The sequence below is a fragment of the Podarcis vaucheri genome (assembly GCF_965113315.1).
Source record: "Podarcis vaucheri genome assembly, chromosome: 8".
Classification (NCBI taxonomy): Eukaryota; Metazoa; Chordata; class Lepidosauria; order Squamata; family Lacertidae; genus Podarcis; species Podarcis vaucheri.
Window position 1 is genome coordinate 62,312,189 of NC_138766.1, and position 14,861 is coordinate 62,327,049.

The 14,861-nt window shown below is 43.4% G+C and overlaps 1 protein-coding gene across 3 annotated transcripts in view; it reads left to right on the forward strand.

The window, feature by feature from the left end:
* Positions 1 to 10,856: 10,856 nt before the first annotated feature.
* CRISPLD1 (cysteine rich secretory protein LCCL domain containing 1) overlaps positions 10,857 to 14,861 on the forward strand; it is a 28,001-nt gene continuing 23,996 nt past the window's right edge. The window contains exons 1-2 of one of the 3 annotated variants that reach the window (XM_082233867.1): positions 10,857 to 11,072; positions 12,703 to 13,025. In XM_082233867.1, coding sequence (XP_082089993.1) covers positions 12,768 to 13,025 — 258 coding nt within the window. In that variant the 5' untranslated portion in view covers positions 10,857 to 11,072; positions 12,703 to 12,767. Of the gene's footprint in view, positions 11,073 to 11,570; positions 11,600 to 11,865; positions 11,928 to 12,702; positions 13,026 to 14,861 lie in introns of those variants that run through there. The other 2 variants (XM_082233869.1, XM_082233868.1) reach the window with 2 other exon arrangements.

The window sequence follows — 14,861 nt, forward strand, 5'->3', positions numbered from 1 at the left end:
CTGGCCCTATCCTGCCATCTGTGGCTCACTGTCCCTCTGAATGTTGGGAGGAAGATTTGAAGTGGGGAGCCTGCTCTGTGCCCCTATAATTCAGAAGACTGCACATGTGATATAGAACCCTATAGAGCAGGTTCTCTGCTTTTGAAGGTCAGGCAGTGGGGATGTCAGAGGATTAGAATGGAAGACACATGCAGCTTGTGGGCAGACATGGCAGGTATGATCCAGCTCCATTTTCCATGCATACATTACAGTCATACCTTGGGTTGAATGTGCTTTGGATGAGCGCATTCAAGTTGCGCTCCGTGGCAACCCGGAAGTAATGGAGCGTGTTACTTCCGGGTTTTGCCGCTTGCGCATGCGCAGACGTTCAAAATAACGTCACGTGCGTGCGCAGAAGCGGCAAAAAGCGATGTGCACATGCGCAGACGTGCCATTGCTGGTTACGTTTGCTTCTAGATGCGAACGGGGCTCCGGAATGGATCCCATTCGCATCTAGAGGTACCACTGTATATGCCTGGAGAACCAGCATGTATATAGCTCTTGTGAGTCCATTTTTTAAATATTATACATGTTTTCATCCTCATATCTTAAACTCTAAAACTTCATCCAAAATCTGTATAGGAGAGAGAGAAACAGGCTTTCTTTCAGTTGGAACTTTCCGGAACTCAGTTCCGGCACCTCTCAGGTAGGCGCCATTGCCATTCTAAGAGAATGAGGGAGGTTTTCATGGTGATTTCCAGCATCTCTCTTTTTTTTTTAAAAAAATAGCACAGGACAGAACATATCCATCAAGCGGTGTGAAGGTAAATTCTCAAGTGCAGACTTTTTTCATTGCCATACAACCACAACCCTCCTAGATAATGCAACAAAGGCTTCATCATGTGCTATTTTGTGACATTTTGGCGGTCGTCATAAATACATTTTGCCATTTTTTTTTCAGAATAAAAGTGGTAGTTTTTAACCCTTAGCCATGTGTGGTAATGTAATTTCTCTCTCCCTCTTGGCAAGATTCTGAGAGAAGCTTATTTATCTGGCATGCAGAGGATTTGCAAACAGCACCCCAGGAGATGACATCATCACCCCTGCTGTGAAATAAGTAGTGTTGCTTCAGCCCTGCCCATCCTCGCCACTGGGTGAACCACATCATCTTGTGTATGCCCTTTAGTGAGGTCTGACAAATTTTAAGATGGTATGGTACAGGCTTCTTGGTATGATAATTTTCTCCTGGTTCTCACATGTATGTTTAGTAGGCCACATGTCTGCTAAAGGAAAAGTCAAATCACCTTTAAGGGAACAGCCAGCTATTACTGACTCCAACTTGACTACTCTCTCTGACACAGTTAAGCCCAAGCACTTTCCAAAGTGTAAATCTTTGAAAGAATTTGGATAAGTGAATGTGACAAGCACTATCAGGTAGCTAGGGTGAACTGCAATGTGAGAACTTCTTGGTCACTTACTTGAAACCTATTTTTCTAATGTCCAAAGCCGCTTTAAGATATTCTTGAAAGTTTATTTATGAGTCTGATCAGCAAAGTGTTCTCACCCTTCCTTAAATGTAATGCATTTAGTATTTTGGAGTAGCATGTTTTTCAGTGTGGGAGTTGTCATGAGGAAAGCAAATGTTTTATGTACGCTAGTTTTGTGGTTGTGCCACTGTGGGACTGTGGTTTCAGTGGTGATTACTAGTTCTCTTCACTGCCTGGCAAGCCTCCTTTACCACTTAAACAAGCAAGCTGATGTTGTGGTAGGGCTAGCAGCCAAAGGATAACGAGTCAAGTCCAATCAATATACAGAAAGCAATTCTGTGTAATTTCTTCTTACCATATTGAGCTATAATTAGTCAGTACACTGGTGAAAGGGATACCTTGCAAAAAAAATTATGACGACAAGGACAGTACATTTACATGAATATCCTCATTTAACAGCAATAACTCCAGCTTTTATTTATCTTTTTCATTTTCAGTTGACTCAGGTATTTTATCGTTCCAATTTCTTCTTTTTTGTTACTCTCTCTTCTTTGTATGTATATTTACAATGGTGGTCACAGATGTATATTTATTCCCCCCCCGGTACTAATTGATTCGTTTCAGCTTTGGTCGGTTGGATAGACATGAATATAACATCGGCTACACAATGAGACCAAAAACCTATGTCCAAGGTACCTGAGGGAGGGCTTGAACCCTTATATTCCAGCTTGATGGACATGGGATGAATAAGTGAACATCAGCAATTTCTGTCTCCATTTCTGTTTCCATCAGCATTCTCAGACATCCCTACCCTCAGCCACTTTCAATGATAACCCTCAAAACCCTCACCCACCAAAATTCTTAGGAAAAGTGCCCTCAGATCAAGGCAGAAAAATGGAAGCTTCTTTCTCAGGAGAAGAAAACTTGCAACTAATTGGAAGACGGATTGTGGCATAGCTCTTTCCAACTTTAAAACTCTGGAACTTATTTTGACACGATAGTTTAATTTTCCTGGTTCACACACCTTCACCTTTTCTTCTGCTACCTGCTCGTTGGATTAACATCATTTGCTTCATGCAGTTTTATTATGCACCTTTTGACTACAGGCTGGAAGAAACTGCTTTTCTAGCATTTTAAAGTGAAATGGGGAAAGTATGAAACATCTGGAATTAATGCATTCTGCTGCATTTTAAAAGACCCCCCCTCCTCACAGATTTGAGAAGGGGAGGGGGAAATGTCAGACACTTTCATCCAGATTACTAAAATATATATTATGTCTTGCTGACAGGTCATTTTTGGAGAACGTTATCATCCCAAGTCAGTGGGTGGGTGGTCCCTTCAGGATTTGAAGGGAGGAAGCACATAGCATTCATAGATTTGTACAGTATAAAGTGGGTTACCACACAGTTCCTGTGGGTACATGGCATGCTAGCTTTTACTGTGTTTGTAACATTTAATAATCCACTCAACATGCACTACATGGCAAAACCAAGGAGGCATTAGTAATTCATCAACTATTCCCTCCCCTCCCCATGCTATACTTCTGTGTAGCAGGGAGCTTTATCAGGGATGGCGATAATGGTCCAAGTAGAACTGTAGAACAGATAAAAATGCACTACACCCACAGAGCCAATCAGGTGCTTGTATTAATGCTTTGCACGACAGTAATCTCCCCACCACCTGCCTCCTCCTGGGAAGCCACAGTAGCCCGCCCCACCACGAAGTGAGTGTTGCAGCTCTGCCCCACTTGATGAACTTCTCCTGACCACAGATGATTCCTTAGAAGGTCAACTAGAGCCCTGTTCAGGGATGAGCATGCTGGCTTTCTTCTCTGCCACTGTCCCTGTAGCCCTCAAGGACATGGGAGCAGAATTTTCGGAAGTGCAGAGCTCTTTCTGGTCAGGCAGGCTACCTATGCAATTTTGAGTTCTAAATTGTTCGCGGAGGTGCAGATGTTTTTGTCCAGCTCATGAAGGGTGAGAAGAACAGGGTTGGGGGAAGGAGAGCTAGCGTGTTCTTTCCTCCTCTCCCACCATTGATTCTAACCGAATGGGTGACTAGAATGCCTGTGCAGGACTTGTGTTCTACACCTCTGGTGGCTTCGTTTAGGATTTCATCATTCCCTTTGAACAAGGTGCTTAAACTAGTGGATTGGAACAGCATCTTTGATTATCTGCAAACAGTGGGCACATGATGGCCAGAGTTAAACAGTGTCGAATCCTTCAGATTTCGATGGGATAAAGTGCACCTTTAATTTCCCCCGGATTATGCCATGTCATTTTTAATACAGTGCATTTTATTAACTGACCACATTCTCCTGAGCATGATGTTTGCGTAAATTATGCCTATTTAACATTTGATCCACTATTGGGTAATGTGGTGCATTACTGAGAAGCCTGGTTCAGCTGCAACCCTGTGTATGCCCCAGGACTAAAGGTGGATGCAACCATTAAGGTCCAGTCTGTCCCATTTCTGAACAGGGAATTTTTAAAATCCATGCTTGAAACCTTGCAAGCTCTCACTCTGACCTAGAGCAGACCAGCCACTAAAGGAACTCATGCTTAGGCTTTGCTAAAGTCTAGGTATACTCTGCACTCCCAGGCTACTGTGAAACTCAGGGAACCATATCCTTCCTTTCCATTTTCTAAGTGTCTTTCTACACATGTATTGTCCAAACCCCAGTCATTGCTACTGCCAGTATCTTAGTGCATGCCCCACTCCAAATACGATGAGTCTGGCAAGCAAAGTCTCTTGGCTGATAGAATGATAATACTGTGATGCTGAAATCCACCCTTTATCTGCAATGATCTGCATTTAATCTGCATCTGCTTGAAATTTATTTGTTTTTGCTAATTCCCCCAACTGTATATTGGCATTGATGAATTCCAAGTAATACAGTTATACAGTGCAGTGACTGAAAACCATGCTTCTGTGAATAAGCATCTATGTGTTCACTTGTATGTGTAAATAGAAACATAGGCAAGCCTGGTAACATGGTGCAGTATATCAAATGGTATGTTTGGCCCGGAATTGATTTGCATGTATTCCACTAGGCCCTGCATAGACAACCATAGCTTATATATGTTGTGGAGGTTATTGTGCTGTTGTCATCTGCAAAATGTTAGCTATGAGATAGTCCTACTGAAAGCAACGGGATGTAGATGGGCCTGTTCCTCTGCTTTCAGTGGACAATTACTCATGACTAATTTTTGCTCAGTTGTGTCTGTCCCAAGCAATGGAAAAGGCGAAAAGGAAATATACTTCCTACCATAAGACCATCAATTCATCAGCCCACCATAGATCCAGAACATGGTCTATCACAAGTACAGATAAGGTGCCCTGCGAAGTAGATACGTTTGCTCTGCCAGTGCTACTTGTAACTCAATACTTGTCTTATTATTCACATAATGATTCTTCAGAGAATCCGTAAAAAGTCAGAAATGGAGGGGGGAACCTGGCCTAACATTATAAAGCAATTTGCCCAGTACAAGGAAACACTGTTTAGCCAGGTTAGCACTCTTGCCCGTAAGCTGAATTGCAAATGACTAGCAAATAAGATATTAATTAAAATGGAAATTGAATCCATCTTATGGGATTTACGGGAGAAATCTGATTTTCATGAGGTCTCTTCTGAGTGCTCCTTGAGTATAGCTGGAAACAGTGCTTTAATCTTTATATAATCCAACTCAATAATTAAAATATTTTTTCCATAAACTTTAAAATATTAATAAAAACTTAACAAGTCTGGCCAAACTGCTGCTGGGCAATACTAAGGAGCTACTAATGATCATACATAATATATGCTTGCATTTTTGGCTCACTGGCCATTGCAATTTTTTATTCACAACTGCATACAATTACTGAAATTGAGCAATATTCACATGGCATTTCCCATCATTTTGTTAAATGCAATCTGCTGGTTGTGAGAATTTAAATGAGACTTTGAGGGACATTCAAAAGGAATGTGAATAGCATGCTAGCAAATAGGCAAGGAGCTGGGCAATAGATGTTGAATCCAATAGCCAGTATGGTAAGAACCCTTGGGTGCCAGAGTTCCAATCACTGGGTGCATGAAATCCTTGAATGGGAACACAGTCTCCTTGGGGGCAATGGTGATTATACCATTCCCCCCCAAAAAAAAAAAATCCATGCCAATCAATGGAGCAAAAATCCTTCCCTGCCTTTCTTCATGAGTATGGAAAAGAGGCTGCAATATATATGGGAAAATATTTGGGGTGGAACATCCTATTCCTTGCAGCACAGAATGAGATGTGGGGGTGCTTGTGTATTACTTTCTCCTAGCTCAGAAAGGTTGCTTGAATTAGGTCTTGTTCTAAGCCTACCCCACTGTCCTAACAGGGCCATGAGGTACATTGCCTTGAAGAAGCCATGGCTGCTTGAAAGAGGGCAGCTCTATGAATACAAGATTCTAGATGGTGGAGTAATGGCCTGTTTTCCTGGTTGCCAAGGATCCTTATCTGAGATTTTGTTGCCCCAGACTTTCAAACTATTCTGTGCATTGAGGGTTTCCTAGATTATTGGAAAAGAACTGCTACTCATAAGGTGTGCTTCTCATAGGCTGCCTTCTCTCCTAGAGGTGTCCAAGTGGGATCCATAAGCTGCTGCCTCTTTCTGCAATAGCTTAGTACAACCATAGCACAGTCTTCTTGGATGTTGGAAACGGGCAATGGGCCTGACCCACTATGCAGCGGGGTGAAGCAACCTGGTTCAAAGGGATGGGCTATATGATGGTCGGAAATGATGCCTTAAGGATGCAGTAAGACTTTACAAAATATTGACCCTAGAAATTATGTGTGTGGAAGGGAACCTTTGGGCTCCTATTCAAGTAGCGAAATGTCTTGGGCCAGCACCAATAGTTAACAGTCCCCATCGTCACACACAAAAGCCAATTGAGTGTTTATAAGGTCAAGGAACTGGTGGGGAAGTGAGCCATGGTGTTGTGCCCTGACTCTGACCTACACACATCCAGACTGTGTGCATTTATGCACTTAAGACTGTATGGATCTTAAGATACAGGGGCCGCAATAAATCCGCACAGTCTGCACACATAGAGTTTGCATGCACATAGTCTGTTCACACAATTTACTTAAGATACATTGATTGGAGGCAGAGCCATCAAGATCCTGCTTCGTCCCTCCATGCTCACATGAATCCATCAGGGATGAGGAACCATCCAGATGTTTTTGGACTCCAATTCCCCTAGTCTGTGAACACTGGTGAATTCCATAATTTTACTATGTGTTGTATGAAGAAGTACTTATTTTAAATTTTGTTTTGCTTTTAAATTGTCCCCTCCTCTTTTTATGGTGTTATTGTTTGGTTTTAAGTTTTTTACATTAATGTAAACCACTGTGATGTATTTTTAAATGATACATCAGGATATAAATATTTTTATAAATAAAATAAAAATCTTCTGAGATTCAACTTCATTGGATGTCCATGAATTTGAGTGTTATGGAGGACGGAGAAAAACTTTTTTCTGTCCATTTTCTCCATGCCATGCATAATTTTATAAATGCCTATCATGTCACATATAACTAACCTTTACTCCAAATGGAAAAAGTCCCCAATGCCGCAAGTTTTCCTCCACCCACTTTATAATTTTGGTTGCCCTTTTCTGAAGTTGCTAGTGAGTGAGGCGTGCTGTCCTTGCATGGGTAACTGAAAGAACAAATCCATAATCTGTGAGAGAAGTCTTGAGACCTGTATAAAATAGTGTCTTCTTACAATGTTAAGTGACGCTGGCTATTATTGGTTACCTTACAGAAGGCTAGGCAGATTGTCAGCATCAGTTCACCACAAGGTCTGACTGCATTCTTGTCACCAGTTTGGCTAGGGCATTTTTTTCTGATTGCAGTTCATCTATATGATGTAAGCTGATGAAGCAGGAAAGTGGTCTGATGAATCGCTCTTCTGTAGAACCACAGAGCAATGAAGGGCATCTGCCCTTTCTATCTGAACATCCTCACATACAAAATCCCCCTGGAATTCATTTGTGAAAGAGTGTGACAGCAGTGTGGTCCTTCCCAGTCATATAATTATGTTAAACCATGATTGCAGAAAAATGTGTTGGTTACCCACAATGCTATATTTCATGTTATTCTCTTAGGCCACCATTGCCACCAGTACAGAAAAAGAAATCAGCTGAGAATAGCTTAGGAAAAAACAAAATCATTCTGGTGGCAAAACCAAATCCTCTGAAGAAGTGGTTGTGAGCTCATCCAGTCCATCTCCATCTAAAGTCAAGTGTTTGTCAGAAGGTCTCAGTATTTGGGCTTTGGACTGATCACCAATGTTTCTTACCATCAAAGATGAGTTGTCACATTTCCACTCTGTCTGTTTTTGTAGTGTGGAGAGATGGACTGCCTATGGCCCTCCAGATGTTGTTGGATATAACTCGCATCAACCAGAGCCAGCTTGGCCAATACTCAGGGATGATGCCCAGCATCATCTAGAGGGCCACAGGTCCCCCCCCCACTAGTTTTAAGACTATGTGTGTGCCCACAAATTTATAGTAAACATATTCATGGAAACCACAGACTTGTAGCATGTATTCATGAAAGACTTTCATATGAATGCTCTTCAAATATTCTTCACCGTGCAGCTAACCTGCAGCGTAGACAGTAGGCCCCATTTTGTTGTGATCTGTGAAGTGGTCCTAAGCGTAACATGTAAATCCATACAATAACAACTCCCTCTTCTTTGTCACCTGAAATTCACAAGAAGGTTTTTACTTTAAACATCTAAAGTCTTAAGCAATACATGTAAGTGGGTTTTTTTTTTGGGGGGGGGGGAAAGCATTTTAATATCTGTCAGGATAAGAGTTTTACCCAATAAATAAAGGGTGTGTGTGTGTGTGTTTTTTTTCTTAATAAGATCAGTTGCAAACTTACTAGTTAGAGATAATCTAATGCAAAGTAAATTCTTATCTACCTTCCATGTAAGTAATTCACTTTGAATCTAATGTCTGTATGGAGACTGATTCTAGCCTCGGTCAAACCCACATTTGTCAAGGTTGCAAAAATGTTATGTTCCCACAAATCAAGCAAATGCAGTCAGAGCACAGTCATAAAGTTTAAGTGCTTATTTACTTTCTGATAATTTAACAGCCCAAACTGAAATTGTAATCATCTTAAGATCTATCGTTTCTGTTATATTTTCTTGAACATAAAAACTGCAATAAATTTTTAAGAGCAGATACAAAATCAGTATATCAGATCATAAGAAGAGCCTGGCTGGATCAGACCAGAGTAAAGTGAAATAATCTTTTTCATTTAAATTCTGATGGTGTAGGAGTATGCAAGGTTGCATGTCAGCCCAAGCAGACATCATTGAAACACAAACACAACATTTTTGGCTACAGGTTACTGTAGCAAAAAAAGATTAGAAACAGTGAACTAGATAATATTGATGGAAGTTGTTCTGGAGATTCTGAGGCTTAATCAGAAGTTGACTTTGCTGATGGCACTTCTGTTTTTCTTTTATATTGTTGATGTTTGTTATGTTGTTATTATGTTTGTATTATGTATTTTATAATGTAATTGTCATGGCACAATAAACTTACAAAATGAGAATAAGGTTACTCATGACCAGGTTATCCTAGTTATTGCTAGACTTTGATTTATATGATATGGCAAAGTGCCACTGATGGTAAAAGAAATGACCTCAGCTGATATGATGCTACACTCTACCACTGTTGTTTCTTTTGTTGTTTAGTCATTTAGTCATGTCCGACTCTTCGTGTACCCATGGACCAGAGCACGCCAGGCACTCCTGTCTTCCGCTGCCTCCCGCAGCTTGGTCAAACTCATGTTTGTAGTTTCGAGAACACTGTCCAACCATCTCGTCCTCTGTCGTCCCCTTCTTGTTTCTCTAGTACACCTCAACTGGACCACTGAAATATTTCTTTTGTATTCAAGTGCAGGGATGATTAGCAATGGGAGTTTTCATTGGCATCAACCTGGCTTCCTATGTCACAACCAAAATATGCTCAGTGGCACCAGCTTACCTCAAAGTGGTGTGATGTGATGTAAACATACATCAAATGTTACCTGTGTCACACCTGGCTGCCACTTTTCTGTGGCCTAATCAGCACCAAGGTGTGAACCATGTGGGCTGGATGGTGGCATGTTGGTCCTAACTACCAACAAGGATTTCCTGCCTTTATTTCTAGGTGGATCTCCACTCCTTCCAGAGGATAATCAGTTTATTTATTTCAGGTCAGGGGTGTCAACTTGAATAAAATATTGGGGGGGGGGCAGGGGCAGGTAAGCCCCACCCTATATAATCTATCACAAAACATGGCACACTCACTATTTGAATCAACTATGTGACACATCAACTGGGGGGGGGGGCTCAGCCCCCTCAAATATTTTATAGGAGAGGCAAAGGCACCTTGCCCCCCAGGAGTTGGCTCCCATGTTTCAGGTGCAAAACTGTCTCTGCCTTGCACGGCTGGAGCTGAGCACACTTTTTAACCTTTTGAGTTCATCTAGGCGGGACGTGGGTGGCGCTGTGGGTTAAACCACAGAGCCTAGGACTTGCCGATCAGAAGGTTGGTGGTTCGAATCCCCATGATGGGGTGAGCTCCTGTTGCTCGGTCCCTGCTCCTGCCAACCTAGCAGTTTGAAAGCACGCCAGTGCAAGTAGATAAATAGGTACCACTCCGGTGGGAAGGTAAACGGCGTTTCTGTGCGCTGCTCTGGTTCGCCAGACGCGGCTTAGTCATGCTGGCCACATGACCTGGAAGCTGTACGCTGGCTCCCTCGGCCAATAAAGCGAGATGAGCGCCGCAACCCCAGAGTCATCCGTGACCGGACCTAATAGTCAGGGGTCCCTTTACCTTTACCTGGGCTACAATTCTACCTCTTCCTGAAGGCTTCCCCCTCACTGCATCTCCATGGCAGAAGGCCCCAGTGGCTTCTCTTGAAGAGCAGGACAGGCCTCCCTATCCTGGAAATCTATGGGCCACTTTCAGGCCAGCCCGGCAACTCCGCGCCCCGCCCCTTTCCCACACGAGCTCGGCTAATTGCCCACTGACCCGCCCTCGAGCAGGTCTTTGAGTGACATCACGCTTAGCGTCTCACCGGAGCCCCTGACGTGGGCTGCTGCGGCATCCAGTCACCCAAAACGGGGTCAGGTCGGAGGTGGCTCTGGCCGGCAGGCGGGCGGGCGGGCCGGCGCGGTGAATGAGCAGGGCGGGCGCGTCCTGGTGGGTGTGGGCGCCCTCCGAGCTCGGGATAAAGGGCTGCTGGTGGCCAAGGAGGCGAAACAGAGCAGCGCCTCAGCTCCTCGGGCTCACCCGCGGCTGCCACTGAGAGGCGGGAGACCGTGCTCCGTCCGTGCCGCTGAGGGGGGGGGAAGGCGAGAGCGCGGGAGAAGTGGCCGCGCTGAGGGGATAAGAAAAAAAAAAGGAGGGGGCGAGAAACTTGGACGAGCCAAAGTTTGCAGCAGGCGCCTGCTGGCTTCTCACAGGCCCCGAACCCGCCTTTCACCTCCTCGGTGGGATAGGAGCTGAGGGGAGAAGGCGCGCTCGGCTCTCCCCTGAGCCGCGTATGCACAAGCGAGACCCCAGAGAGGCCCGAGGTAAGAGCTTTGCTTCACTCCGGCGAACTGCCGCGCGCTCTCTCGGCATGCCTGCCGGGAAATGAACTGCAGCTCTGCCGAAGCGCAACGGGCGGAGACGCGAAGGAACGAGCCGGCCACGCTTTTGCCTCTCTCTCTCTCTCTCCTCTCTCTCAGTGCCTCCTCACTCCCGCCCTCCTCGATAGAGATCAAGGTAGCCAGCGGAGAAGTCACGCTCGCAGGCAGGCAGGCAGGCAGGCGATCGAGTAGCGCGCGGGGGTGCTTGGCTCTCGGGAGACCAGCACGGACCGGGCAAAGGGAACTTTTTTTTTGGGGGGGGGCGCTGTGCAAAGGGTGGACTTCCTCAAAGCTTGCGGACCGTTGAACATCTCAAGGATGAAGACCAAACGTGGCATCTCGCAGGATTCCGAGCTGTGATTGTTTAGTATAAGGGCAACTAAAGTTTTCTTTTTAAAAGTTTCTGAGATAAAGCGCCCCCCCTCCTCATGTGACAGAAACGCAAGAAGACCAGGGAGCCGGTCTGAATGGTTCGTAATGGGCAAAACCCCACACTGTTTAAGATGGCCATATGATGATAGGTGGGAGGTAGCAAATTACAGCCGGCACTGATATTTTCTTCAATAATAAACGCGCTCTGTTTCTTGCCCACCTCCCCCCGCCCCCGATCATTTGGTTCACAGCTTTGAATGCAGGGGATGCTGAAACGTTTATATGGTTGTGGCCCCTTTCCAAGCTAAGCAATCCTCTGTTGATATAAATTAAATGATGTGCGCTCCATTCATTTCTGTGAGAACTGCCCTCTCTGTTCAGGACATCTACTAGAATCATTTTTAAGAGTGTCAGCAATACTCCAAGGTGACTATTAATTGTAAGGTAGAGTAAACCTAGGCTGCAGTTTATAGATTTTGAAAACCTTATTATAATTTGTTGTTATGATGGGCGTTGAAAAGATTTTTAAAATGTTTGGCAAAGCCTTTTCACCAGACTTGTGGCATGATTGAGCCAACACATTAAGTACTTTTACATTTTGGTGGGAGAGTTAAGCACATGGATTTCAGCGAGAATCAATGAGATATGCAGCACAGCCCTATGCACATTTACTCATAAGCAAGTACTTCAGTATTTACTGGGGCTTCATCCCGAATAAGTGAATTTAGGACATTTGGCTAAATTGTGCCTTTAATTTTTATTTTTTAGAAAAATCTGACTCAGAAAGCTAGCTTTCAACATGATCTCTTGGATATCTTCTTACGTTTATTTTAGGCTCATCATGCATCTTGAAGTTATAAAAATATTTTTAGATGAGCTTATGAGGGCAGAATTAATCTGCTAATTCTATGACTGCCTGTGCTTTCATGGAGAGAATGGGTTTCTTTCATGCAGGCTTGCATCTGTGCCTTCAAATATATTTGTACAGCATCCTTCAGTTCATGAGAATGAAGATAAATTATCATCTCATACATACAGTATAATTGTTGGCTGTCTGCATTAGTTGGCTTCTTAGACAGTCCCCTAGCTACCACACTAGAACCCTCCTCTTTAAAGCACAGTTTCACTTTTGTTGTTCACCAAATTAATTCCTAACTGTACCTTAGCTTCAAAATAACCTCACTCTCTTTTGCTTTTGCAGCAAGTCAACTTGGAAGAAGCCTTTATTTTGGAGTTAACCCAGAGGAGTTTTTTTAATCATTCATCATGAAGAGTGTAGTGGAAGACTGCTTCAGAGTAACTGCCTTGCTATTCATAGCTCAAGCAGTTTCTGCTATGGTACTCCCCAATGCAACACTATTTGAGGAGATGCTAGAAAAATACATGGACGAGGATGGCGAATGGTGGATCGCCAAGCAAAGAGGAAAAAGAGCTATCACTGACAGTGATATGCAAAGTATCTTGGATCTTCATAATAAATTACGGGGTCAGGTGTATCCACAAGCTTCCAATATGGAATATATGGTAAGGATGCATTGCTGCTGGTTTGTAGAAAGAAAGAAATAATGTAATAGTTTGCATCACTGAACAACATATAAATATTAACTACTTGGCATTTGTATGTTTTTCAAAACTTGCTTCCTATTTAACTGTTTGTTTGTTTGTGATGTTATGAGATTAATGAAGTAGGGTTGTTGTTTTTTTGTAGACCCAACACTTTGTTCCAGAAAGATTGAAAGGCTTCATCCGTTCCAATTTTTAAAACTATTTAAGTTATTTTAAAGGAATGTCTTAAACTAAGGGCATAACCCAGCAGTTTTAAGTCATATTGAACTGAGTGGAGAAGACTTATAGCAGGAGGTTAACTCTCCCATTGAAATAACGGGGACCTTGAACTGCTTAATTTTGGCTGACACACATAATGTTGGACAGTTCCTGAAAATTGCTGTGGGAGCCATGTGTGCCATACCTAAGATCACTTTGCAGCCATCTGGAAAAGCAAGGGTTTGCAGCCATTTACTTTTCAGAATGGCTTTCCCCTCAGAAGGAAGCACTACTATTTTCAATGGGGCTTACTTCTGTTGTACTGTAGCCCCTAGCAATGGACATGTTTTCCCCAGGTCTTTTATAATGAGGTTAATTTTTCTGTGAGCCTTTTCTGTGAAAGCTTTAAAAACCATTCTACCAACATGAACACTTATTTTTCCTCAGGGTGGCTGGAGACAGGAATGAAACCTGATTCTCCCAATCTAACCAAAAGACATACTGTTAGGATGCATGGAAGTTGTAGTTTCCTATTCTACCCAACTCAGTTTATGGAACTGGTGAAACCAGTATGTAAGTGGTAACCCAAGAGCACCATTAATTTTCTGGTGAAAAGGTTTGGGTGCGCAGGTGTGCTTTAAGGAAGCATCAAGGTATCATCAGAGCTCCAAGGAGAGACAATTCCATAGGAAGGGGACTGCCAGAGAGAAGGCCCTCCCACAGGTTGCCATTAACTGAGATAGGGGCACAACCAAGAGGGCCTCCAAAGCTGAGTTCAAAGCTCGGGCAAGGCAGTAGGGAGAGAGGTATCCTGGTTCCAAGTTCTTCAGAGCTCTATGTTAAAACAGTGTGGAACTTGGCCTGCTAGCCTACTGGCTGCCAGTAACCCTCATTCACCTTGGTAGAAAGTGCTGCTAGCCAACATAGCCACTTGGGCTTCCAAGAACAAAGATGAATTACTCCCCAACTGAATACCTGTTCCTTTAGGGGGAGTACAATTTCATCCAGAAGTGGCACATTGCTGAACAACTTCCCTCTTGCCATGATTCTGTTTCAGTTTATTGGCCTTCATCCAACCTGTTGCTGCATCTTGATTCTGGTTCAGTACCTACATGGCCTCATCTGATTCAAATGTAACAGAAATAAAGCTGACTGTCATCAGCATATTGTGCTTCAAACCTTTTAATGACCACTCTCAATGGCTTCAGATGATAAATAACATTGGAAACAGCACAATCCCCAGTGGCACCCTATAACACAAGGGTCAGGGGGCTGAGGTGCAGTCATCCAATGCTTTTAAAATACCAGTTCTTCAGATATGATTCAAACTACATTCAAACTCCCATCTCACAGAGTAGGTCCAGGAGGATAACATGGCCAAGGGTATTCAAAGTCACTGAGAGGTCAAGCAAGAGTAACAAAGTTGTACTGTCCCATCTCCTGGTAAAGAAGAACTACCAAGGTGACCAAGTGTGATTTAAGACCAGGATAAACCTGTGTTGAAATGGGTCTAGATAATCAATTTCTTCCAAGTACTCCTGAAGCTTTCCTGTCACCACCCTCTCAAGCCTAGGAAGGGAGAATCTGTGACCAGGC